A 26,743-nucleotide genomic window follows, 5' to 3' on the forward strand; every position below is an offset into this window, starting at 1 on the left:
GGTACAGGGACATACCGCCATGGGCCATTCGTGGTTTGTCTCAGTGTCCTCTCCCCAGCCCTGTGTTCCTTCTCATGGGGGTCTGTCTCGGAAGCAGAGACAGAAAAAGCAGTTCACACAAAGAGACAGGCAAGGGACCCCCAACCCCCCGCCAGTCTCCAAGGACCTAGTTCATTAGGACGCATCCTCAGTTGCCATGGAGACCTGGGGCCCCCCAGAGCCTCGCTAATAGTCTCTGAATTCACTCAGGCCTGGAGCACAATTAGACAAGATGGATTTTTGAGTTGTGGCATAATGAGACCCGGATGTCCGGAAGGCATATGGCAGTCTCCCAGGGGAGGGCTAAGCCTAAGAGTGTACTATTGTCACGGGGTCACCAGGGCCTGCCTCTCTAGGACCGGAGAACTGAGCTGCCCCGGGGAACACTTCTCCCTCAGAATTGTTCCAGAGCAGCCCTGCCTCAGTCTGGGCAAGAGGAGAGTAAAGAATAAGGCCCCTATTTGTCCTAGATGCTTCTTTTCCTGAGTAGGTGCTGTATTCTGTACCCTTTAGAGCAGTGGTTCTCAACCGGGGGTGACCCCTTTGGGGGAGCTGTCCAACCCTTTCACAGGAGGTGCATATAAGATATCTCGTATAGCAGATATTTATATAACGATTCATAACAGTAGCAATGAAAATAACCTTAAGTCGAGAGTCGTCACAGCGTGAGGCCTGTCCCGAAGGGTCGCAGCACAGGAAGGTTGAGAACCGCTGCTCTAATTGGACATCGCAGGGCCAGGCATGCTGCAGGCCTCAGGGCTCAGGCTAGGACAGTAAAGGTGAGACACATTCTAATACAACATCTCACCCTGGCAGTGGCGTGAGGCCAGAGTTCAGAGAAGAAGCAAGCAGAAGGCTCCTTTGGAGCAGGTCATAAAAGACGAGATTAGGCGGCATCTCCAGTAGAAAGGGAGCAGAGAACGGTCGGACTGAGTTTGAGGCCAGCAGGAACAGAAGTTAAGGGGTGTCATGGCCAGAGACGGGAGGTATCCAATGTCCAGGTGAGTGGTCTGTGGAGAAGGATGCTGGCGGCACATCCCTGCTCTTCTTCCTGCTCCTCTAATCCAGTCAGGCCCTCCCTGGTGGACCCATGACATGGCTACCCTAACTTCAGTCCCCACCAGCTTCCCTAGAAGGAAATCCTCCCTTCAGGTTCCAGAAGCCCTCCTCGGAACATGCTTCCTTCTGCAAAAGCTCCTCTTGGGCCTCACTCCTCTCCACACAGACCTGTTTGTTCCCTCAGGAGCACCCAACAATGAGCCCACGGAGAGGGGAAAAAGAGCAGAAATGTCAGCTCTTGTCAAATTGGAGGACTGGGTGGAGTGTGTGTGGGGGGTGCTCCAGAACAGGAAATGTGCGAGTCACCAGGTGCCCACCTCTCCAGGGCACTAACCGGTTACCTTCTGGAAGGTGGAACTTTCCAGAACTTGCCTCTGGACCGTGCAGAGGGGTAGGATGTATGCCAAACCGGCAGACTTTCAGCCCTCACGCCTCCCACCTGGCCAGCTTGCACCTGGTGTGGGGCCTACCACAATGGCTCTGAAACTGGCCAGCTGCCTCTGAGAGCCGTGGGACATGCTGTGCTGACTGGGGATGGGGAGCAGGGATGGGGACAGAAGCATAGCTGGAGTTTTTCCTGAGCCGGCTTCTCTCTGCCCGGCTTTACCTCAGTCACTCTGGTGACGCCGCTTAGCTCCATGGCAACAGGATGGTTTGTGTGTGAGGGCTTTTCCTTTTCTTTCCTTTGGAAATGGGAGGGAAGCAGCAATCTGGAGATGTTATTGGCTAAAGGCAAATGTCCTAAGACATGTGACAGAATCTGGAGCCATCTCTGTCTGCTGTGTGACCTTGGCTATGTTACCTAGCCTCTCTGAGCCTCAGAGCGCCTCTTCACATGATAGGTCGTGTTTACAGGCTGTGGGCAGGGTGCTAGGAGACCCGGGTGGAGGGCTCCACACAGGCTGTGGCAGGGTGAAAAATGGGGAAAAACCGTTTTCTTGCTTCTCACTCCACCCACCCCCACTCCCAGTGCTCCTGACAGATTTAAATTGCACAGTATCTCCACCACCTGAGTCCCCAAACCAGGCCAGCCCAGAAAGCCTGTGCCCAGAGGCCTAGCAAGCAGCAAATTCTTTCTTCTTGTCTCATCTAATTGACCGAGAAGTTTGTGACTTAATTGCTCTTTGAGTTACTCAATTTGAACCAACCAGAGCTCCAATTCCCCATAGGGAAGAAAGAGAGAGATAGAGAGCTGCTTCTGTCCAAAAATACCAATGAGCAGAGGCTGGGAGACAAGAGAAGGCGACCCTGAGGACATCTTGAGCACAGCTGGCCCAGCAGGAACACATGGCCCAGTTTGAAGAATGCTCAGGACAGGAGAGGTGACTGGATCCATGGGCCACAGGTCAGCAAGTCTGGGCAAGTGATGCCAGGATCCCAAATGTTTGGGGATACCCTGGATGTCACCTGGCAATGTTCTTAGTCCCACTTAGTCCCCAGCATTCATGTTATCTCCTGATTGCATCTCTTTCCACAGCTGTGGCCTGACTTGTACCCTCACGGCTCACCATGGCTGCTGGGTAAACATGGTGAGCTCCAGCCTCCCCCCCCCACCAGTCCTCCCACAGCTCTCAGTCAGTAGCCAGAGGAGAGAGCACTTCCTCCTCAGCCTCCTTTCTGACCCAGGCTTCTGGTATTACCCCCAGGGGCCATGTTACGTCTGTGGCAGGCAGGCAGGCCCTTCCCAGCTTTCCAGCTGGCCACTCAGTCAGAGTCTTCAGATTTCCCATGCTCCACCCTTCTCTTTCTTTCTTCCGCTCTCACCAAGGCTGCTCCGTCACTCTGGCCCTTGCCTGGCCACGTTTATTCTTAATGTCATTTACGTCCAACAGATGGGATGTTATTTGTGCTCAGTACAGCCTCCCCACCCTCCTGAGCCTGTCCTTGAGGGCAGGGACCTTTTCTGTTTTGATCACAGGGTAGGTAGACGCGTCCCATTTTCTAGAACATTTGCTGGTCCAACACACCCTTAGTGAGGAACGCTGCCGGCTCCAAGCTTGATTGCTTTGTTTCCCTTTCTAGACAGGCCTCCACTACTGCCCACCCAGCCACCACCAGCCTTCCATCTTCCCGGCCACCAGGGCTCCTCGGTGCCTCCCCCCTCCCAGAGCCTGAGCAGGTCCCCTCTACGGGTCCCCTCAGTCCTCAGGGCTCCCCCTCAGTGCTCGCTCACATATATCCTCGTGTCTGTTTGGCTGCTCACTTCCCAAACAAGAGTTCTGATTCCTTAAAAGCTGGACGGGCCTGTCCCCTCTGTGTCCTCTGAGGCAGAGCGAAGGCTGGCATACAGCAGGTGCTCCCTGGGTGCAGGTTTGTGTGTAGCCTTGATTGCTCTGAGGAAGGCAGCTGTGATGAACTATACTGGGTACACAACCCACCCCGGGAGCAGAGGTGGCAGGCTCCGCTCATGAGACTGAGGTTCAGCCCAGGAGTGTCCCAGAGACACTTGAAGCAGCACCCCAGGGCAGAGAGAGAGCTCTGGGCCCCCTCGTGAGTGGCAGCCAAGTTGACTATCACACCGCCTGGCCTGGAGCCCCAGGCTTTCCCCTCTGAAGACTAGCCCAGCCCACTGTCAGGAGGAATTGCTACCTTACTTCTTGGTTTCCGCAGCTCCCCTGGGGATGTAAACCGGACAACAGATCCCCTTCCTGGGAGGAAATCCTGCCAGCATTCTTAGGGACAAGGGATGTGAAGTCTACCTAAAGAAGGAAGAGGCCCTTTGTCCCAGCCGCTGAGGCAGGGTAGTGCCTGTGTCAAGGGGGCACACCCTCTGCCCTGACCCCATAGGCTCACCTGGGCTCTGGGCTTCCTTCAGTCCTTTCATTGGCTTTAAACCTTGCATATATGGTACTTGGCACAGAGCAATAAATCTTCCGTGTGCCTGGCCACACCGGAATCCTTCTGACCCTCCAAACACTCATAAGGAGCAGGTAGAACTGAATTGGTAACTCCCTCCTTTCAAAATTGGAAACAAAGGCCCAGAGAGGTTAAGTAAATTGCCCATGGTCACTCAACATAATAGAGAGAGGTAGAGTTCAGAATAGAAGGCAGGCTAAGATTCCAGTTAATGTTTGAAGTCAGCAGGAAAGGCTCTCTGGAGCCTGGAAGGACGAGAGGATGCTCTGGCCTCTTCAGAATTCTCACTCCTTCCTCCAAAAGCTCAGCCTCTGCTTGGCTTAAAACCCAGACCAATCATACCATCGCTTGCTGAGACACCGGAAGCCGCCTTTCCCTGTGGCTTCTGCCCCGGAGGATATGTTCAATAAACATAACTACTTTCTCATCTTCCTGTAAACATTCAGACAGCGCAAACAAACAGACCTGCTTTTGATCTACTGCGTCTAACTCAGAAACAGGGTGTCTCTCCCACGCAGGACTCCCCACCCCCAGCACTGCAGAGCCCCCAGGGTCCTGTGGGACAGGGGACGGCAGGAAACGGGCCCTTCCTGCTGAAGCTGCTCGTGGGGGTGTGATCCACAGTGAGCTGGAGTCCAGAGTTCAATCCCTGTCAGAAGCACCCCTCCCCACGGCCCGCCAGGAGGACAGAGTCTGCCGTGTCTGCTGTTGTTGGGGACACTTCAGTCACCCCTGCAGGGATGCCAGATTCCCCCACAGAAAGGCACTACCCACAGGAGAACTATGCAAAGCTCAAACTCCCCAAGGGTACCCTGCACCAGCTCCTTTTGTTTATTTATCCCAGCTTTTGACTTTTGTGGGGCATATTATTTTTGGATCTGGAATATTCAGAGGCTCCTGCTGCCAATGCAATTCGAGTTTTCAGATGGTTATTTCCTGTGCTCCCATCCAGCCCCACCCTGCATCCAAAGCTCAGGGCTGTCTGCTCCACACTCCCTGGAAGCCAGTATCCTTCTTCCATAGCTTCCCCCTCACTCAAACCAGTCCTTTCCATTCCAACAGACTTCTGGAAGAACGTGTGTGTGTGTGTGTGTGTGTGTGTGTGTGTGTGTGTGTGTGGTGGTGTGGTGTGTGTGTGTGTGTGTGTGTGTGTGTTTTCTATGTCCGCTGACCTGCGCCACTATCACCTTCAGCAAACCTTACTTGATCCCCAGTGGTGCCTTGTTCCTCTCCCCTTCTCCTTGTGGCTCTTGGCCACCACCATCCGGGAACTTCTCCTATGGCATTCTCCTTCGTCATATTGTCTCTAGAGAGCCATCTACAGCTCCTGTGTCACCAGCTGTCTAAGGGCCACCGCTAGGCCTGGAAGGGATCTCTAGGAAGCACACGGCCACCCAGGTCACCTCCCTGAGATCCCTGAGATGCCAGGGGACAGGAAGGATCAATGACTGAACTGTTTACAAAACTCTAAACAACTTTGAGCTGGTCACCGGAGGACCAAGAGAGAATCAAGCAACATCCGGGTGCAGGTCCCACAAGGCAGCCCCAGAGGCAGGGGTCAGACCCAGCCAAGTGAGCACCAGCTAGGGCTGAAATCATGGACAGTGATGACAAGGAGTCACTGCTGGTCCTGCACTTCTAAGGTCCCAATGCAGACCCCACACCGGCTCCCCCCATCCCAGATTTGGGTTCTCTGGAACACAAAGCAGTGTCCTAGAGAGGGTTGGTTTCTTCTGCCTATGCGTTCTCACATTTTCTATGTAACATGTATGTAGCATGCCCTAGCGCACAAACCCTACATGTGCAGAGTGATGGAGCTTTGGATGTTTGTACACATGTACACTCATGTCACCACTATCGATCTAGAAGATTCTGTGTATGACCTCACACTCCCGGGCACCATCGAAAGTGGGTTAGAATCGCATCAGAGAAGAGCCCCGTTGCTGAATGAAGGAGGCAGAGGAGCACAACCAAGCAAGGCCCTGGCTGGGAAGACTCCTTCCCCACGTGTCATAGGAACCAGGGTACCTACCATACAGCAGTAAGCCCAGCACTCAAGAGAAGAATACCTTTTCTCAGGCCCAGGGCAGTGGGTAACAGGACTTGAACTTCGCCTCTCTGCCTGAAGTCTCCTGCGGCGCCCCCAGAATGAGGAAGGATGAGGTGTGTGAGGTGTGTGCATTGGAGGACATGCTCCGAAAGAGATGCAGCCTTCAGGGTCTCGAGGAGGAGAGGAGGGTAAGCGAGGGCCACAGTGGGACACTGTGTCAAGTCACTCCTGAACCCAGCCTCACCAGATAATACTACTCAGCTGAGGAACAGAGTCTTGGCAGGAGGGACTGGCCCAGGGTCACACAGGGAGTGAGGGCAGGATTCAGCAGGAGCCCCTGTACCCGACATGGCCTAGTCATGGTGGCTCTGGCTATGTCTTCCTGGAAGGAGACGGGCCTTACCCAGCTTCCTCTGCATCTACCATCTTAAGGTCTAGGATGGAGGACAATGTCATGGAGTGGCCTGCTCAGAGCAATCCTCAGGAAAGGGGGCAGGTGCTGGAAGTATCTGCTTATTCTCTGTCTCCAGAGCAACACAGGAAGAGGCACGCCCTCCAGAAGTGCAACCAGGGTCATGGCTTACTTCTGTAAGGCTGGGAATCCAGAGTCCCATGGCTCAGGCTCCTCCTTGCCTCCCTGCCATGGTTCAACCTCCCTGCTCATCCTCCCACCCAGTAGCTCCCAGTTCTGGTCTGACCCACAGTGAACTAAATTTGTCCCCCTCCCACACTGCTGCTCACACCTCCCATCTGGAATGTCTTCTGCCCCTCACCTGTCCTCACCTTGAGCATCCTTGAAGGTAGAGCCAGACTTCCTCCTCCACACACTCTTCCACCTTTACAGCCCGCTCTTCTCTCTATCTCTGTTCTCTATGACCTGCCTGACTCCCTCTTCCCCAGCACCCCTGCAGCCATGCGTTCTTCTGAGTGGCCTGGTCTCCCTACAGAGATACAGAGATACGGTTCAACCCTGTAGGTATTCCCAGGGCAGCCTAGTTTGCAAATCTTTGCAAGTGTGTTCTAACTGACCCCAGGCCTCTCTGTGTTTGCAGGGGGTAGGAAGGTGACCAGGTCAGAGCTGGCTAGAGAAGCTGGCTGTGCCCTTGCCTTCCCCTCCCCTCCTCTCCCCTCCCCTTCCTTTCAGAACTGACTCAGTCATGGACACTAGCCCTCACCTTGCCTGGCTTTTCCCTCAAGGATCTCTGCTGACTTTTCAGTACTTCAGGCCCCTGTTCTGAAGGCCAGGCCTAGAAAATGACAGTGGTTGAAAGGTTACCTTCCAAGGGACTTACAACATCTAAAGGCCCAAAGGGGTCCAGAGATGGAGCTCAGTTGACAGAGTGCTTACCTGGCATGAACAAGGGTCTGGGTTTGATCCCCAGAAATGCATTTAAACAACAACAATAAAATAAAAGCACAGCATGGTGGTGCATACCTATAATCCCAGTGCTGGGAGGTGAAGGTAGGAGGGTTAGGAGTTCAAGGTTATCCTGGGGATGTATAGTAGATTCAAGGCTAACTTGGGCTTCATGAAACCCTGTCTTAAATCAACAACAAAAACTAAAAGTCCCAAAGGGATTGAACTCTAAAGTTGGTCTAAGCTGGAGGCTGGAGAAGGCACATCCAGAAAAGAAAGGCCAGGGTACCATCCATTACCTACCATCTACAGCCAGGTTGTGGTCCTTGATGCTTCCGTAGATGCCTGAGGCTATGCAGCCAGCATCCCAGCGTTATTCCTTCTACCCGTCCCTACTACATGAGCCAGGGTGTTCACAGTTTTATGCACCTTCCTGGAGACTCAGCTGCCCCAACTGAAAACTGTGGATCAGCGCAGAGTTGTGGGGTGCATGAGGTAGTAGCCCCATAGTGCACATCAGAGGGGCAGGCCTGGGGGACCATTTCTTCCCACTCTTTTACCGGAAACCAAGGCCCACACAATCCCAGTTCCAGGCAGCTCCAGCAAGATGGTCCTCTCTGGCCCCACAGGGGTAGCTTTGTTCACTGCTCTCGAATACCCATTCCTTCCCCTCCCCCATCTTCTCTTTCTCTCGCTCAAATGAGAGTTTCAGCCATAACTTGGCTGAGAATCTCCTCAGGCTGGTGATAGGGGCTGGCCAGAGGAAAGCTCTTAGCAACCCAGGCTCCCAACCCAGGGCCTCAATGATAAAAGGAGGGAGAGCTGGCCAGAGCCCAGTGCACCAGGAAGAGGCTTCCAACAGGGACAGCAGAGGCCACAGTGACAGCCTGGCATGTAGAGCTGGCAGCTGCCAGGCCTCCATAATTCCAGGCTGTTGGTAGAGAAGAGCTCCTCCTAGCTCTGCCACAACCAGAATCAGGCCTCACAACAGAGCACTCTTGATTAGTCCCCTGGGGAACCAAGCCTCTCCACTCAGGGAGCCCTCTCCAATTCAGGCCGAGTTCTCTAAGTCTCAAGATTCTGGAACTTTCCACACTCAATTAGTCCTTGATCTGTTGGCATCAGGCAAACACAAGAAGCTGAGAAACTCCTGCTTAACTGAAGCTTACTAATCGGAGGACAGGGACCCTCATCCCCAGAGCTATATTCTCCCCCAGGCCCCTCAAGCAAAGCTTCTGGGTGGTGAGGGTAGGTAACATTCCTATCTGCCTTCAGAGTCCCTCTGGCTCCTAAAGACCTTGACTCTCCAGCCCTGAGAGTTGAGCCCCAGCAGCAGCAGTTGGTCAGTGTCTTGGGTTTCCTCCAGTCTTGTTCCAGGGACATCACACACCCTTGCCCTTGGTAGACGCTGTGAGAGGTGTTGAGAGGGACAAGCCTGAGACCTCAGCAGGCTCACAGTCAAGACAGGGAGCCAGAGCGAATGCTCAGAAGTCAGCATGCTGCTGGGGGTGTAGTCCAGGGTGTAGCCTGGCATTCACAAAGACTTGGTTTCAGCTCCTAGCACTGTATAAACCGGGTATGGGAGTGGATGCTGGTAATCCTAACGGTTCAAGAGGCAGAGGCAGAATCAAGACTTCAAAGTCATCCCTAGCTATGTAGTGAGTTTGAGGCTAACCCTGAAATCATGTCTTAAAAAATTAAAGAAAGAAAGAAAAGAAAAGGGGAAATTAGCAGCACACACCACATGTGGGGCTCTACCTTCTGGCTGGGATATTGAACTCCAAGCATCTTAGAGCTCCAAGGGCTGAGGAATTCACGTGCTCCAGGATTCTGAAAGAAAGGGCTAGCTCAGGCCCCAAAGTAATCTCAACCCATAATAACTTGGGTTTGTTCCCAGAGACCGTTATAATAGGAAAGAAGACACAGGATCTTTGGAAGACGACAATAAAGTCCTCAGATCTGCAGAAATTCCCTTCTCCACAAGCCCGACTTTCACCGGGGAGTCCATAAGGTGGACTTTCATGTGGTCAGCACAGCAACACAAGAGGAAGACTCAGGAGCGAGGTCCTTCTGTCCCCTTCCTTCCTAGTAGCTTTTTCATATCCCGGCAATCCCAGCAGCTTCCAGATCCCAACTCAGGTCCTGGCGCTTAGGCAAACACTCCACTGACCGAGCCATCTCTTCACAGACTCATAACACAGTTGTCTCACAGGCATTCTGCATGCCCCAAGCACATTGAAGCAGCCCAAATCGACCAAACAGGGAGAAAGAACAACAGCTTCTCGTCTGCACGGAGCAGGAACAGGGACTGTTTGGAAGAGCTTCCTTTCCGCCCACAGATTATGAATCAGTTCTGGTCAGGACTGCAGTAGAGGAGCAGAGAGTTAGCTGCGGCGTGAGATTGCTTAGCTCTGCAGACTGTGAGATACTGGGGGAGGGGGCACAAAAAAAACCCAACACACGATAGATCATCTCCTATGACATCTGCAGAGCATGTAACTTACATGTTACAACAGAGAGGATACTCAAAGAGAATGGCACTTAGAGATGGAGGACCTAGCCCAACACCTCACAGTAAAGAACAGAAGCAAAGACAAGACCTGGGTCTGATGTCTCACGCTCTCTTCTCTTGCCATGCTCTGGGCTTGGCGCCGCCTTGCCTGACAGTAGTGATACTAAATGCCCTGGAGTCTGGCTGAGCCAAGGACTTGCTGTGTGTCCTTAGCTATCTTTCTCTCTTCACTGGTGTCAGTTTCTGCAACTATAGGAAGAAGATTAATAATAGCACAGACGTCAAAGGTTTCCATAAAGATTAATAAACTAAGAATGAAAACTGGTTTCAGGCAATGCTGGGACTGGAACCTAGGCCCTGTCACTGCTGGGCAAGTGCTCTATCAGTAAGCTATACCCTTGGCCCCTCTTAAAATACTTTTAGTGTGGGCGAGGGTGACACCTCAGTCTGTAAGATGCTTGCCTTGCAAACATGAAGTCTTGGGTTGGATCCCAGCGTGGTGGCACACTGTTTTAATTTAATCCCTCTGCTAGGGAGGTAGAGATGGAAGGGTCACTGGGCCTTGCTGGCCAGCTAGATGCGAATCATTGAGCTCCAGGCCAGTACACCATGTGCATGTTCTGTCTGTCTGTCTCTCTGTCTCTGTCTCTCTCTCTCTCACACACACACATGCGCACGCACTAGACATATCCTAGGCACTTTGGGAGTGTTAGCTACCTCTCTTACTGTTGCTGAGTCTGTGAGTCACTTGAAAACCGGAATCTACACCCAGAGAAAAGCCAAGAGCTGCTTCCTAACACAGCAGCACTCATGAGCAAATGGAAGGGACAGACAGGACCATTCCTAACGCTCCAACGTTAGGGTCCACAGGTTCAGGAAGCTTAATCCTATGACTGTGGGCTTCCCTAGAGTTAACTTTGAACCTGGGGTCTCTTGGAACCTTCCTCAGTGGGAATTTTCTTTTGCCTTTGTCTCTGTGTGGCCAGAGCCCCCCCGGGTGTGAGCCCTCATCCTCACAGGTCCCAGTGAGGTTAAGCCTGTGGCGTGTGTGCTGTGTCTAGCTCCTACCTGCTTGATACACCAGCTGTGGGGATGCTCAGCTGCAGAACAGTGGCCTTCGAACAGCTGCAGACATTTCCCTATAGGTCCACTTGAAAGTCCAAGGCCCAATCTGGATAATAAGAAAAGCTGAACGAACACAAACTGTCATGACTGAGCTCCCTGGAGATGGAAGGCAGGGAGTTCTCCGCCAAAGCCAACTCGCCTTTTTCCAGAGCTCATCTGGAAACAGATGATCTCACTTTGCAGCTTGGGGCCAGCGTGACCACTGCCCTCCTAGGAGTCCAGGAAGGCTCTAGGGACAGAGCCAATGTGACTGACCATGCCATGGTCCACATCCCCTGGTCGGCCTTGGGCTACTCTCCCAGTGTCGACTCTTGGGCGGGGGAGGGAAGGAAGCCGCGGCTAGGAGGCCCACGTCTTGGCCATCCTCCACTCTGCCTGACTGCAGACCACTTTGAGGGCTGGATTTGTCATCTGGAAAGCAGGGAGAAGCAAAGCATCCTGCTGCACGTCTTCCTAGATGAAACGATCTGATCCCCGTATTTCACACTCCTCCCTGCAGTGCACGCGCAAAGTCACCAGCGATATTAGAGTCCGGATCCAGACATCTGCCCATCCTGACCCTTGCGCCTCTCGCCCAGCCCTAGGTGACCCCCGTTTCACCTGCTATCTTCTTTCCATTCTTAACACAGCTCATGCCACTTCCTGACCCCTCCTAGAGGGAGCAGGGCAGAATGGAGGCTGCTCCAGGCCCCCCCCCCCCGCCCGAAGCTGCTGATTTCACAGCCTCTGGGATGGTAGTTATTTTTCTACCTTCCTGCTGTACTAATGCTCACTGCCAGCCATGTGGTAAGTACTTCACAAGGACAGGCTTCCTCAGGTTAGCAATAATCGTTCCTGTCACCAGTCTCAACTACTAGAGGGGAAGCATTTTCCGAGAGCTAAAGTAGCTTGCCCAGGAATGCAGAGTAAGTAAAGGAGAGAGACCATCTATCTGACCTCAGAGCCTGCATTCTCCTGCATGCCACCGGCGCCCCTCATCAGCAGGAACCATCTGGAAGGGCAGGGCCACCTCTGGATGGGGCTCAGGCCTGGACCAAAGTCTTCAGTCTCAGTGTCAGGAGAAGGGAGATGACAGTGCGGATGACAGTGGCTGTTAGGACCCCAGCAGGCAGCAGAGTCCAAGTAGCCTCGAGTCAGAAACCATGTGCTGACAAGACGCCCTCTGTCCTTAGAACAGACAGTACACTCACCTCCCAGTTCCACACGGTCTATACGTTCACATGTGCCCAGGCCACACACTTGGTACCACCGGGATGATGGTTAATGTTGAAGGATGGTAACTATCAAGATGAGACTGGAAAGGCTGAGCTTGTAAGCCAGATCTGGGCTTGCGGCTGCCTCTGACCCACATCAGCTCTGCGACTAGGGTGTGGTGACCTCTCCACCCTCAAGGCTCTGTTTACTCATCCTTAAACCTAGGCGACTCTCCAGTGCAGAAGGCCTAAGGATTCAGGGCTGTAGCTCATGCAAACACTCTGTAAACTGAGTCCCCAGCAAACCCCACAGCTTCCTTAATTAATTAGAACGAAGGACCAGGCCAGAAACTGATTACCAAGTCCCTCCAGGGGCCTCTACAGGGGTGAGAGAAAGAGGGAAGGGCTAGTGGCAGCTCCCCCTCCCCCACTCTTTCGTGCCCCTGAGCAGCTGGTGCCACTCCAGATCCACAAAAGGAGGCTCATTCTAAACAGCTCCTTCTCATGTGGCAGCCACTGGCTTTGCATCTGTCCTGTCCTGGCAAGGCCTGCCTACCCTGTGCCAGCTGCTCCCAGCTGCCCTGGCTCCAGGCTGTTCCCCAGAGGCCACCTAGTAAGCTCAGGGCAATTTAGAAGGGGAGAAGGGGAAAGGAGCAGCGTTGGGCACACGGGAGCCGGCCCATTCCCTCATCTTCTGGACAGCACAACAAGCTCTGTGGGCCAGGCAGATGCAAATCCGTCACTAGCTGCCCTGGTGCCAGGAGCCGAGACTCTACTGGCAGAGGTGGCTGCAGCCGTGCTGGCTGGGGCTGTGTCTGCTCCAGTTTGCTGGACTGCCCAAGAGCAGTGGAAAAACTCACTCCATCCCTGAGACTCCAGTCCTGATGCTGCCAGGCCAGGGGCCCTGCCAGCAGCCATGCTCCTAACTGGCAAAGCTCAGGTCTGCACTGACTTCACAGCCCTTCCCTAACGTCTCCGTCTCTAAGAGTGACCACAGGTGCCAGGGGTGAAGTCTCCCATTCGAGAACACAGGGCCTCTGGACCTAGTGTGAACAAAGAATCTAACAGCTTTTCTAGAGAATGGGTTTTACCACCCTGAGGCAGAGAGGGGAAGGCGGAAGGAAGGAAGGAAGGAAGGAAGGAAGGAAGGAAGGAAGGAAGGAAGGAAGGAAGGAAGGAAGGGAAGGAGGGAAGGAGGGAGGGAGAGAGAGAGAGAAGAAGAAAGGAGCCTGCATTTATTGAGTTCTTACAGCATGCAGGCAGGATTGACTGCTCCTGACTGCTACCCACGCAGGCTCCAGATCTAACTTGAGACTCTGTTCCATCCCTTCTTCCAATTCTGTTCTTCTGATGGTAGGGGCTGTGGCTGGTGTTTTCTGTGTCCCTGGTAACTAGCCATGGCCTGGTCGGTCCAGGCAGGTATTCTGAGCCTGAGGGCTGAGTGCATGCTAAATGGTTGAGCCACACACCTTCCTGCACCAGAGTACCAGATACCTGGAAGCAGGACAGGAGACAGGAGAAGGCAGGAGGGCCTGTGGGATGGAGAGCTGCATCCTCTCTGGTACTTCAGGGCCACTGGACTGGGGTTGTGACCTGCAGCTCACATCCCCTTCCCAGTTAGAAGTAGGCGGAAGAGAGGACGTAGGGATGGGCTGTTGGGACCCAGGCCATCCTGACGATGAGACTCCATCACTACCTTAGCACACATGTGTGCATGCACTCCCACACACTGGAGGAAGAGGAGGTGGTCCAGCAGAGAGAGATCCAGATCCCAGCAGCGCAAACATGGAAGGCTGAGTGTGGAGGGTGACTAGAATCCAGCTCAACACTTCCATTCAGGCTGCCTGCGGTCCCCTTTGCAGAGTAACTCCACAGGGAGAGAGGCCATTCAGGATCTGAAAGGCCAGCTTTCAGCCCTCTAGCCCTGGGCTGCCCATGGCCAGAGCAGGTCATGACCTGTGCTCCCAGGATCTCGAACCCCTCATTTTTCAAGGAAAAGCGTAGGATGTTTGACGTCTCCAACATTTTGTTCTCCTCTGGTGATTCCACAGATGTCCAGGAGGCATCTGATGTTTGCCAAACTCTGTTTCCTGGGCAGGGCCATGCCATCCTCGGCCCCTTCACTTTCAGTGGCAGCCAGGGGCCCCTGTAAACAGGCTGAGGCTACGATTAAGGCAGGAGGGAAAAGGCTGACCCACAAAGAAGGGCACGGATGTGGTGACAATGCTACCCCCTTTCCTGGAATCACCGTTCAGATAGGAGGTGGATTCAGTAGAGGGTCACCTCTGCTCACACGCTCACCTCTAGGTCTTGCTCATGGACAGCTGGTTCCTGCCACATGGGGTACATTGTGATCTCCAAGTTAGTCTCAGAGCCCCAAAACACTAAACTCACAAGCCGCTAACTCCACACGGCATATAGGAAAATAGACAAGACCAGCCAGTGGAAGGGACCCTTCATAGACCTACAAACCCACCTCCACTCTTATCTCAGTCAAGAGCCAGGTAAGGGATCAGGCCAGAGTGACTGGTCAGTGAGACGCCTACGTGCAGTGCACAGACTTTTCTTCCAGCCCAGGAACTTGTACTTTGCACACAGTTCTGCTTTCTATACTCTGATCTTCCATCTTACAGCAGTGCAGATGTTGCCAGGTAGGGGAGCAATACCGGCAGAGCACATGTGAAGGACTGGATCGAGATCAAACACTGGGAAAAGCAGGCACGAAAACCTGAGCATGATTGTGGTCTGGAGCTCCTGTCACCAGGAAACAGCCTCTGAGCTGTCCCCCAAGGGCTTGGTTTTTTTTTTTTTTTAGAGGCACAAGCAGAGGCAGGGGCCTTGACCAGGTGTTTACAGACTGGGAAGCTGCACCTGGTCCTTCCCTCTACTACATTTCTTCTTTGCCCCCCTCCCATTCCATAAAGAAATTAGGGTAGTTTGCTAAAACACACTCAGTCGAGCTGAACATCATAACAAAGATGTGCTAACATGCCACCAGCCTAGAAGGCCACAGCATGGCTGTGTCACTATTGGCACAGGTGTCAATTAGGGCAGGTATCCCTCCACAGCTCCCCAGGCTTTTGATACGGTGGCTCCCCACAAGGAAGGGGCTTGGAAACATCAAAAAGACAGAGTGGTAAGTGGGAAACTGAGGCTCAGCTCCAGTTAGGAAGTGCCACCGACAGTCTAGCGACTTACTGCCTGCTTTTGTCCTCTCTACTTGCCATGTCCTTCTGAGAGCTCAGAACCTGGGACCTCCACCAAGCACTAGCCCAGAGGACTCTGCCAGGGACATGGAGGGACCCTGTGACTCTTTACCTGGATCAGGATAACCAGGGATCACCTCTAGTCACTCTCTTTCTACAGTGATCCCGTCTCCCACATTCTCTGCTGGATTCCCCCTTTCAGTCTGTAAGTAACTGGACCACCCCCAGATGACAGAATCCCAAGTGCTCCTTTCCAGCATAGAGGATGTGGCTCACTGGAACCAGCTCTTGCTAGATAGAGGCCTGAGGAAAGAACTGGTCCAAGGTCCTATTGCCAGTGAGTGGCCAACCTAGGACTAGAGGCTACGCCTTCTAACTCTCGGGTCATGTTCAGCCAGGCCTCCCTGCACTGTGCAGGGCTGGGGCAGAGAGAAGACAGGGTTAAAGTGGGGATTTTATTTAATCCTCTGATCTGGCTTAAACCAAAGCCACACTGGTTTGAGCAGGAGACAAGAGAGACACACAGAAGGACTTGCTGGGGGCTGGGCAGGGAGGTGTCAAGTGTTAGAGAATAATGTTTATGCACCTAAAGGCAAGATCTGACAGTGGGCTAAGAGGTCCCCACTCGTTATCTTCCTGTTCCATTCCTGCCCAGGGTGCAGGCACCCAGACAGTGTCCCTCTGCCATGAGAGTCTCGTAGTCCCAGGAGGTTCAATAGTTCAGAGCAATAGGAAGCTCTCCAACTTGGGGACTCAGACAGACTTGAGGGTAAATCCCAATCCTGCCATATATTTGCGCCGTGACCTTAGGTGAGCCACCTCACCTCTCTGAGCCTCTGCTTCTTCCTAGGTTAAGTAGTTTTAGACACAGGGGAGTAAAGTTATCTGAACTATGTACATAGACAGGAGAGGCTGCTGAGTCAATCCTCGGTGCTACAGTTCCCAGCCCAGCGCTTATGCCCCCATCCAGGCCCGTGCATTACTCTTCAGCCCCCACCTGCCTGCCACTTTGGCACGCACAACCTCAATAACAAGCCCTCGGCCTTACGGCAATTGTATTAATTTTAAAATGTCAAGCATCCTACCACTTGATACAGAAGCTTGACAGAGGCACCCCCAGTCCTCAGACTCACGTTCTCATAATGCTCCCAAGTCCCAGCACTGAGGGGTTGACTAGGTCTGACATAGGGTCCAAGCCGGGGTGAGCGTGTCACTAGGGCATTTGGCTTCTTAGAAGGATCTAGAATGGACACCCCACGTCTGACTCTGACCACAGCAGGCGGCCGGTCTTGCTTGGCTTCCTCCTCTCCAGCTGGACAGAAGGTGGAGTGTGGCCTGAGGTGTATGGATGTTTAAGTGCAGGGCTAAAGCCAAGGGCAAGCCCACCGCCAGGATGTGAGGTCTGAACTGGGACAGAGCCTGGGAAGAGTACAGTTCATTGTCTTCACTAGTTTGTCCATCACCACCAAGGCCCATCTTATCGCACAAGAGGAAACCGAAGCCCAGAGAAGGCCTAACCCTCTCTGTAGAGATGAGGTCAAGTCTGTCTTAGCCTCTGGACTCATCCCACTGACCCAACCGGCTTTCCTCTTAACTCTGTCCTTCCTATGACAAGGAAGACATTCCACAAAGTTCCTTAACAAACCCTGCTTCCCGTGTCGAGCTCCAGAACTTCCTTCAATGTGGGGCAGGCCAGGACGCCTACCTTCTCTTCCCTGATACTATCTCTCCTGCCCTCCCGCCCAGATGCAGCAGAACGTTCCCTATCCGTGGCAGCTACCCAGGGATCTTGCAGCGCCTCCACGGGGTAGCTTTGGAGTGGGGCATGGGCTCCTGGGGTACACAGCAGATGAGGGAAGGTGGGGTGCAGCTCCCCTTGCGAGCCTGGCCAGCCTATCCCTACATCATCAGCATGTGGGACCTCAGTCCTCACGCGTGACACTGAGGAACAGACATCCAGTGCGCCCGCCATCCCGAAGCAGTTCTCCAGGGGTTAAAACTGCAGCATCTTCCACAAGGGTTAAAATTGCAGTCCCTGGGCGCGCAGGGATGTGCTCCACACCGCCCAGGGCATCGGCGAAGGAGCATCCCCTCCCAGCATCCTGCAGTTCCCCCAGGGGCTGAGCGACTCCTGGGAGCCAGAGCGTGCGCGGGATCCCTTCCTGCGCCCCTCAGCCCGGGCCACGGGGGCTGCAGCGTCCGCGGGTCCCCAGCGCGGCGATGATCTGCGCTGCTTACCTTTGTGACAGTCATGCAGAAAGCGGGCGGCGGGGCCGGGCGCGGGCGGTGGCGGGCGGCTGGGCCGAGCTGGGGACCGCGCGCTCGGGAGGCCGCTGGCTGATGTCAGCCGCGGCCGAGCATCTATAATAGATGAGGCCGCTGCGCCGCAGGAAGGCGAGGCAGGAAGAAAGGCGGGCGGCGGGCCGGGGGGGGGGGGGGGGGGGGGGGGGGGGGGGGGGGGGGGGGGGGGGGGGGGGGGGGGGGGGGGGGGGGCGGGGAGGACCGACCGGGGACTCGCTACAAAGAGAAGGCGGAGGCAGAGGCGGGAGTGCAGTCCGGACGCCTGGCGGTCCCCAGCTCCGCGCGTCCAGGCGCGGCCCCCTTGGACTCCTGGCACCTGCAGCCTGGTGGGCGTGGGCGGCAACCCGGCCCTCTGTGCCGCGTTGGCTCCGGACGCTGGGTGAAGTCACACGCTGGACGGGCGAGGCGCACGGCCGAGATGCCTTCCCAGGTCGGGTCGCCCCCTGGAGGTTCCGAAAGTCCACCCGCTGCCACACCAGTTCAGGGTTGCTAGGAGGGTTCGTGGAAGCACTCCTTTGGATCTAAGTCCTCAGAGATGAGCTCGCCCCAAGGCCAACGTGGTCCACGTTACATAGGAAGAGACAGGACCTGAGTGGAAAGTGACTTGGTCAGGGGCATAGGGCCAGGCTGTCCACCAGACTCGTCTGCAGCTCTCCACTTGGTGGCAAGCTTCTTAGAAGCCCCCTTTGCAGACCCTGTGTTCTACAGTTAGGGACACCCAGGGAGCCCTCTAGAGGAGGGACAGGGCCGACCCTCCTCAGAAGTGTCCACAGCACTGTTTGGGGAGACGACAGGTGCCGCTGTGCTGCGAGAATCCGGGCCAGGTCACCTGCACTCTTCAGGCGCCGCAGGAATTTGAAGTACAATTGCCTGAATATGGCCACGCAACGAGGTAGGCAGAACCGGTTTAAACAGATAAGAAGAGGGAGGAGGAAGCAAGTTTTTGGGGCACTTCTCTCGGGGTTCTGAAGTGTGCCACCTGCTCTCAGAGTTTTTTCTCTTCACCGGAACAGCCAGACTCAGGCCACACGTGAGCCACCACCTGCCCTGGAGGTACAGGAACAGGGAAGTGGGATGCTTGCCCCAGCCCCCAGCTGTACTTCTAGACTAGTACTATAGTTACATAGTGACCAACATCAGTGAAGGGTTTTGCCGTAGATCCTGAGTTGTTTTTATTTACATGCTTTTGGGTTTTATGTTTTGTTGACTTTTTCTTTTCTTTTCTTTTCTTTCCTATTCCTTTCTTTCTTTTCTTTTCTTTTCTTCTCTTTTCTTTTCTTTTGCAGCCCTAAATACAACCGTTTTGTTAAAGACTAAGCAGATTTGGGAACAACTTACCCGGGATCACACAGTGACAGAAGAACTTGAGCCTGTGAGTGACAGGGCTCCTCCATAGCTGTTGCCATCTTCACACCTCTTATGTGTATTGGGAGGGATATGAACGCCCGTCTAGCCTCCAGGGCTCTTGCAGCAACTTCCTAGGTCTCTAGGGAAAGTAGACACAGTCTCCAGCCTCAGGCATTGGCTCTGGGCCAGACCACTCCTAGGTGTGGTTATGTGAGACCTCAAGTCTTTACTGCCTCACCCCTGCCCCAGGAATGCCCACCTCATCCTTTGTGCTTGTCCGACTGACGCTCCAACCATAGATCTGTGTGCTAATACACTTAGTTCAGAGGGTCTGAGTTTATTCCATGTGTTGTGGCAGTACCTTCTCTTCCTGCATGTGCTGGGGCACACGGTAGAGACCCTGCCTCAACAATAACAAAAATAAAGGTACCCAAATATTAACTGGGCAGTGGTGGCATATGCCTTTAATCCCAGCACTTGGGAGGTAGAGGCAGACGTATCTCTGTGAGTTTAAGGCCAGCCTGGTCTACAGAGCTAGTTCCAAGATAGGCAAGACTACACAAAGAAACACTGTCTTGAAAAACAAAAGAAAAGAAGCAAACAAAGAAACACAACAAAAAGATACACAATGTTGAGTTCTGGCCATCACAAACATGTACACACACATACACACATACAAGAGAGGGGGGGGTATCTCAATGATAGAATGCATGCTGAGAATGCATAAAGCTCCGGGATATTTAATGTCATCAGGTACAAATCAAGGACGTTGTTGTATAGGAGCTGGGGAGACTGCCTGGTTGGTAAAGTGCTTGCCATGCGAGCATGAGGATCTGAGTTCAAATCCCCAGCTGGGAATGGCAGTGCACACCTGTAACCCGTGTGGGGCCGTTGAAAATAAGAGGATCCCAAGAGCTTGCAGGCCAGCCAGTCTAGCTAACCAAGGAGCCCTGGGCTCAGTGAGAGACCCTGTACCAACACTAATAAAGGCAGAGAATGAGTGAGAAAGACACCCAGTGTTGACTTCGGGCTATCCTGAACATGTGCATACATACACACACACGCAAAGACAGGGTGCATCTCAATGATAGAATAACTCACCTAGGGCTCCAGGTTTCATTACTAGCAACACACGCACACACACATACACACACACACACACACACAATTCGAACAAAATAAATGTTCTACCAGTGGAAGAAATGTAAACTAGACCCATGAAAACATTTCCCAGCAGCCAGCTGGCCACTATCAGAAGGATTTGGATTCCGTGTTGGGACAGGTAGTCTTGAGTAGGAAAGCCTTAAGGCAGGAAGATGGATTCATCCTTGCCAGGTACTCTAGGTACTAGGAACCATTGACAGACCAGCCAAGAACACCAGCAACCAACACCCATCACTGTCTCACTTCCCATCCCAGATTGTCATCCTCAGCTACCCAGCATGCCTCTTGGCACCTTCCCCGCTGTCTGCTGTTGTTGTGGGCTCTGGGAATAAGACAAATGCTTAATGTCATCTGGAGCCAAAAGTAATTAGGAGCATCAATCTGCAATCCCCAGGACCCACGTGACGGGCTCTGAAGGCAGAGAGGAGACAGTCTGGACCCTCACACACTGCTGACTCAATCCTTCTGTCAGCTCCATCTCCTCAGAAAGAGAAGGGGTCTGGATAGACAGAATACCCTACCAAGAAGTCCAGTCCCCTGGTGCCAGGCATAGGACCAGTCTGAAGGAGGGAGCCAAAGCTGTGAGTATTCTCACCGTACGCTGCCTGCACCACCAGGTCTGCCCCCAGTCACAGTGCCTGTCTTGGTTTGGTCCACTTGGAACCAAGCTTGAGAACACAGATGGACTCAGAGTTCAACTGGAAGGAGAACCCAGGAGTGCAGGAGGAGATCCAGAGGCCCCTGAGGTTGGTAAAATGTGTTTCCAAGGGAACTTGCTAAATCCTGTTGGAGGAGAGTGCCTATGGAAAAACCTGGCTGCTGTCAGTCAGGGAGGACCCAGTGCTCAGCCACACTCTTTTTCAGCACTGTGTGAGTTCAGGACCCTCCATTTCAGGGCATGTCCTAGTCAGGATACCACTTATGTGGTATCCACATGGCTCCAGTCTGCTCCTGGGATCATGCATTGAGCTGTATGTCAAATCAAGCACAGGCTAGCCCAGGTTGTATGTCACAGATCATAGGGTAGAGAGAGTTCCCAGCAGCGGCAGCTCAGTCGTTTAGAGGCGTTCATGCCCCAGTGCTTTCCCACACTCCTCCCTCGCCCTCAGCACCTTCATGCCTTGTTTTTAGCCCAACAAAACTCATATATTCGTCCTCCAAAGACCAGCTCAGATGGCATCTCTGTGCGGATCTCCTGGTGCACCTGATTCACACTGCACACTTCAATTGGAACCTGTTTACTTCTCTCTTTATGACCTGTGGCTGCCCGCCCCTTCTCTGCTTTCCTTTCTTTCCTGCGCAGACACCTAGGAGGTTCTGGGTGGCTTTTAGCCACCCAAGAAGGCTTCAGTGGGCATCTTTAGCACCTGCTTCAGTAGCCATCTGACTCAGGATTCTGCTCCACACTGCAAGGCATCATTCTGTAGACCCCAGAATTCTCTGGCCTTAGATACTCACTTGCCTTGGCCCAGCCCTGTACTGGCTGCCTCAAACAAAGGGAGGGAGATTTGTTCCTGGCCTGAAGGAGGCTCCAGTTTCCCAGGAAAGACCCACAGAAATGGATAGGCTCCTCTGGGTACTAAAGAGAGGAGTTGTCCTACGGCAAGGAGCCAATGGGGGGGGGCAGAGAGATAGAGAGGGAGAGTGTCCCCCCAGTGAAGAGGCTAGAGAGAGGGAGGAGTTCCCCTGCTCCCCCCCCCCCATCATGCCACGTTCTAGCCTCCCTTGGCTACACAGCCTCTCAACTCTGCCGGTCTTGCTGGCCCCATGGCAGCAGCCCAGCCTCTCCCCTCCTCCCGTCTTCTCTCGAGCTCAGCATTTTCTTTTGCTTCACTTGGCCTTGGCTTCCTGCCTCCTGCGCTCACCATCTGTCCTCTAGCTAGAAGTTCCTGCACTTCTGCTCACACACATGGTCTGTTTGTAAAACCTTTCAGAGGCTCCCGGTCATCCTCGGTGTGGGGTCTGAACAGAGCCCTCTGGACATGGGACTTGCCTCTGCCCCTTGTCCCTTGAGGTTCGCTGTCTTGCCTAACGCTTGCCTTTCCCTGACCTGAAGTTCTAGCTGCTTCTACTTCATCTTTTCCTTCAGCTCTGCCTCCTCTAGGAAGCCCTCCTGGATACATCCAAGGAGGTTTCAAATCCCCAGCCTCAATGCTACTTTGAACCCACTCTGTGTGCTTGATCAGGATTTCATTCTGCCTCTTCCTCTTCCTCTCTCTCTCTCTCTCTCTCTCTCTCTCTCTCTCTCTCTCTCTCTCTCTCGTATGTCTTGTGTGTATGTGTATGTGTGTATGTGTTGTGTGTATGTGTGTGTGTGTTGTGTCTCACTTCCTGTGAGAACAAATGAGTCTGTGGTAGGACGACAGGGGTTGGCTCTTCTGCCTGGCAAGGCCTGAACATGGCAGCTGCTCTGCTCTGTCAGCTGCTGCCCCGCCTCCTGTTTGTGATTCTCAGGGCTGCATTTTCCTTCTCCATCTCTTTGTCTTGCAGCCTCTCCCTCCACTGCTCCTGCCAGGCCCTACAGCTCACAGCCAGACTCCCCTTCCTGTGAGTTTGATCTCCCAGCACCGAGCTTTTCCCGCTGAGCATCCCACCTGGGGTTCACCTGCTGCCACGGGCTCCCCACTCTCCACCTGGACCTCTCTCTTGCTTTCCTTGCTGTCCCATCTCGAGCACTGTGCCCTGCCGTCTCAGCTTATGTTACCTTGTCCCTCTTGCCCCTGCACCGGCCTCTGTCACCCTGTGGTGGTCTCCATGTTCCTCATCTTTTGTTCTTTTTGTTTTTACTATGTTTTAATTAAGTGGTTGGAGCAGAGAGGTGTGTGCACACGGGAGCAGGGCCTGCAAAGGCCAGAGGTGATAGGTCCTCCTGGAGTTGAAGCTACAGGCCACTGTGAGCCACCCAGTGAGGGCACTAGGAATGGAACTAAGACCCTTGAAGGAGCAGTGCAGGTGCTTACCCACTGAGCCGTCTCTCTAGACCCTTGGGCCTCATCTCTCTCACTCCTCTCAGATTCTCTCTGCGGCTGCTGTCATACAGATGCTCACGGTACTGACTTTAGTCAGAGGGATGCCGGGAATCTTTCTTCCACTCCATATCTGCAGGGTGAACATGCTGGGCTACCAGAGAGCAGGCAGTCCTGCATCCTTAGGGCAGCATCCTAGACCAGGGTTGCCTCTCTCTCTGTCTCTCTGTCTGTCTCTCTGTCTGTCTCTCTCTCTCTCTCTCTCTTTCTCTGTGTGTGTGTGTGTGTGTGTGTGTGTGCATATGTGTGTGGTGCTGGGTAGTTGGGGGAGGAAGAAGCAACAGCAACAGAACCAGGGTCACCGGGTCATTAAGGGTCCTCTGAGGCTAGTTCCTCCCAGAGCTTTGTTCTCCCAAGCTGTTCCTGGGGCCCCAGTAGTAAACACGCATGGTCAGCATGGGAAAACAGATGGCTGGCTCCAGAGGGCTCCTCCTAGCACTGTATGGGCAGCCGAGAGCCAATGGCATCCAAAATCCTGCTCCGTATTCATACATTCCAGCAGTTAGAAGCCTGGCTCCAGAGATGCGAGTTCAAATTCTGCCTCCTCTCCCACATCTCAGCCGCACAGCGTGGGGAGTCACATGTTTGACCTCCTCTACGTCAGGCTCCTCTCCAGCACACGGGACAATGGCGATAGGGTTGGTCTTGGAGATCCACGGCTGGGGCTGTGTGATGGCCCAGCAGGTAAAGGTGTCTGCTGCCAACAATGACGGCCAGAGTTCAGTCCCCAGAACCCACGTGACAGGAGAGAAATGACTCCAGTAAGCTGTCCTCTGAGCTCTACATGTGTGCTGTAGCACACTTGCCCCACCGGGAAACAAAGAAAGAAGCATAAAAAGATTCCTGACTAGACCCCATGAGAGAAAGCCGGAGGCTCTGAAATCACCCTGACTGCTGCTGTACACTGCACGGCATCAGGAAGCTCCTGCTAGGTCTTCTGGAAGTGAGGGCCGAAGAGACAGCTACTGTCGCAAACACCATGGAGGCACTCAGGCCACCTGTGGGCGAGCCTCGGCCCATGGCACCTGCAGCAGACTCGGAGCCTGGGCGACACAGTGCAGGTATCCTGCTGTTGAGACCCCCCTCCCCCCCCCCCCACGCTCTGCTTCCTGCAGACACAGAACTAAAACCAAGGGCAAAGGGGAGGATTTAAGGGCCCCAGTCCCAGGTCTATGAGCATGGTGCTTACAGAACCCCCACAGTCCACCCAGCCTCAGCTTCTGTCCACGGGCTGGCATCAGAAGCTCACACCCATCTTAACTACTCCAGGGGGAAAGGAGCTGTCCCAGCTCCATAAAGGGGCTATGAAGTAAACGGAAAACTAACAGAGGACAGATTCATTACCACACATGAGGTGTCTGTTTACCCGAAGGCCCGGTGGCAGAGGGAGGTGGCCTCCGTGGAGCAAGCTCTACCCCTGCAGGAACAGCCATCTGTGTTGTTATCTTTTGAGACAGGGTCTCTCCAACCTGGAGCTCCTGGGTTTGTCTAGACTGGCTGGCCAGCATGGCGACTCGGCTGTCCCCGTGGGGGACACACATGATGGGCACACTACATTCAGCTTTTCACGCGAGTGCTCGGGATAGGAACTCAGGTCCTCAGGCTTATTCAGCAAGCACATCACCGCCTGATCCACACCCCCTCCAATCTCTAGATTTCTCTTTACAGAAGGACAGCTTTTCTGAGTCATTCTGGTGTCTGCAATGTCCCTGAATGACCACTAGAAAACATTCCCAAGGAATGCATCAGGGTGGTCTAGTCTGTCTACTTTCTTCTTCCTTCCTCCTTCCTTCCTTCCTTCCTTCCTTCCTTCCTTCCTTCCTTCCTTCCATCCTTCCTTCTTTTTTAGTTTTTTCGAAACAGAGTTTCTCTAAGTAATCCTGGCTGTCCTGGAATTCACACTGTAGACCATGCTGGCCTTGAACTAGGAGATTCACCTGCCTCGTCTCTGCCTCTCAAGTGCTGGGATCAAAGGTGTTTGCCACCACCGCCTGGCTTTTTTTTTTTAATTTTACTTTTTTTTTTTAAAAAAAATTCTTTCATTTTATTAATTTATTTTATGTGCGTTGGTGTTTTGCCTACACACATGTCTGTATGAAGGCGCTGGATCCTGAAACTGGAGTTACAGACAGTGCTGCCATGTGGGTACTGGGAATTGAACCCCAGTCCTTTGGAAGAGCAGCCAGTGCTCTTAAACACTGAGCCACCTCTCCAGCCCCTCTATCTAGTCTCTTGATCCTGCCCACTCTTCCACCTCTGCAACATCCCCTCTTCCCGGAGTGCTGTCCTAGGGGGATCAGCAGGGGGCTCCCCTTAGGGTGGATTCCTCCCCCTATGCTATTAACTCATTGGAGAGAAAAGCCTGCAGCCCTGCCAGTCGCCAACTGAGGGCACAAGTGAAGCCCAATGTAAACTCGGTTGAAAAGCAAATTCCTAGCCTGTGGCACCTTTGGGACCAAAACTTTGCGCCACCTGGAATATTCTCAGAGTATGAGCTCCACCCTGGAACTTGTTAGATACACAGATTCTCCACTGTACCAGATCAGAAACTCCTTGGGGTGCGGCGTGGGCTCCAGGTACTTCTCGCATCCACCTCCTGGGGGAGTGGAATGGGCTCCAGAGCCTCCCCGCATCCTCCTCCAGCTGCAAACAACTGTTCTTTTTTTGTCAGGTGCCCTGTCAGACAAAGCACGCAGAAGCTACTTTATCTCTGCCTCCTGAGTCACACAGGTGAATTTCAGCCTCGACTTCAATACCTGAGTCAGAGGATTTTCATAGCCTGTACTGAAGATGAGAGGCGCAGGAGGATGATGGAGGACAGAGGTAACGTGAGGGTCAGGAGGCTGAGAGGGACGAGGAACAGGAGCTTTGACAGTTTTTGTGTGCAGCCGTGGCAGCTCCAGGCACCTTTCTATATAAGAGCAAGTATCCTAAATTGCCTCATAGGAGAGGCCTCCTCTGTTTGGTAACAAGAATGTGGCCTCAGAGACGGGAGGAAGAACCCCGAGTTCAATGTATAGGCCGAAAGCCCCTTGGCAGATGTCTCCTCTTCTAGAACAGTGACTCCAGGTCTACTCATTCCTGCTCCTCTGTACCTGGCTCCCTGTCTCAGTGGAGGGTGCTCGCATTAGAAGGAATCTCCTCCCCCGACCCCAGCAGCACTGCCCTCTCCCACCCCTGAACTCCTCAGACTTGGCACCTCCTCAAGGTGAAGTCCCAAGCCTGGCGACCTGTCTTTCATCCCCAGAACCCACATTGCAGAAGGAGAGAATGGGCTCTCACGAGTCCTCTGACTTCCAGGTGTGTCCCGTGGCATGTGTACACCTCCACACACACGGTAAGTAAATAACGCGGGTTTTTTTTTCAAATACAGATTCTTGCAAGTTCAAGAACCATCTTTTGTTCAGATCCAGAAACCACCTCTCTGTGTTCTTTATTGTCAACACGCCCTTCCTGATTAATTTCTTATCCCCACCGCAAAGAGAAGGTAAGGATGCCGTTGTTATTC

General features: G+C 53.5%; 1 protein-coding gene across 1 annotated transcript in view; it reads right to left on the reverse strand.

Moving 5' to 3' along the window:
* The window catches only part of Coro2b (coronin 2B), a 104,521-nt gene extending 86,732 nt beyond the window's left edge, over positions 1 to 17,789 (reverse strand). The window contains exon 1 of the mRNA XM_050151744.1: positions 17,636 to 17,789. Coding sequence (XP_050007701.1) covers positions 17,636 to 17,650 — 15 coding nt within the window. The 5' untranslated portion in view covers positions 17,651 to 17,789. The remainder of the gene's footprint in view (positions 1 to 17,635) is intronic.
* Positions 17,790 to 26,743: the final 8,954 nt, after the last annotated feature.

This window comes from Alexandromys fortis, unplaced genomic scaffold (genome assembly GCF_014885135.2).
Source record: "Alexandromys fortis isolate MF-2015 unplaced genomic scaffold, M_Fortis_MF-2015_v1.1 scaffold_70, whole genome shotgun sequence".
Lineage (NCBI taxonomy): Eukaryota > Metazoa > Chordata > Mammalia > Rodentia > Cricetidae > Alexandromys > Alexandromys fortis.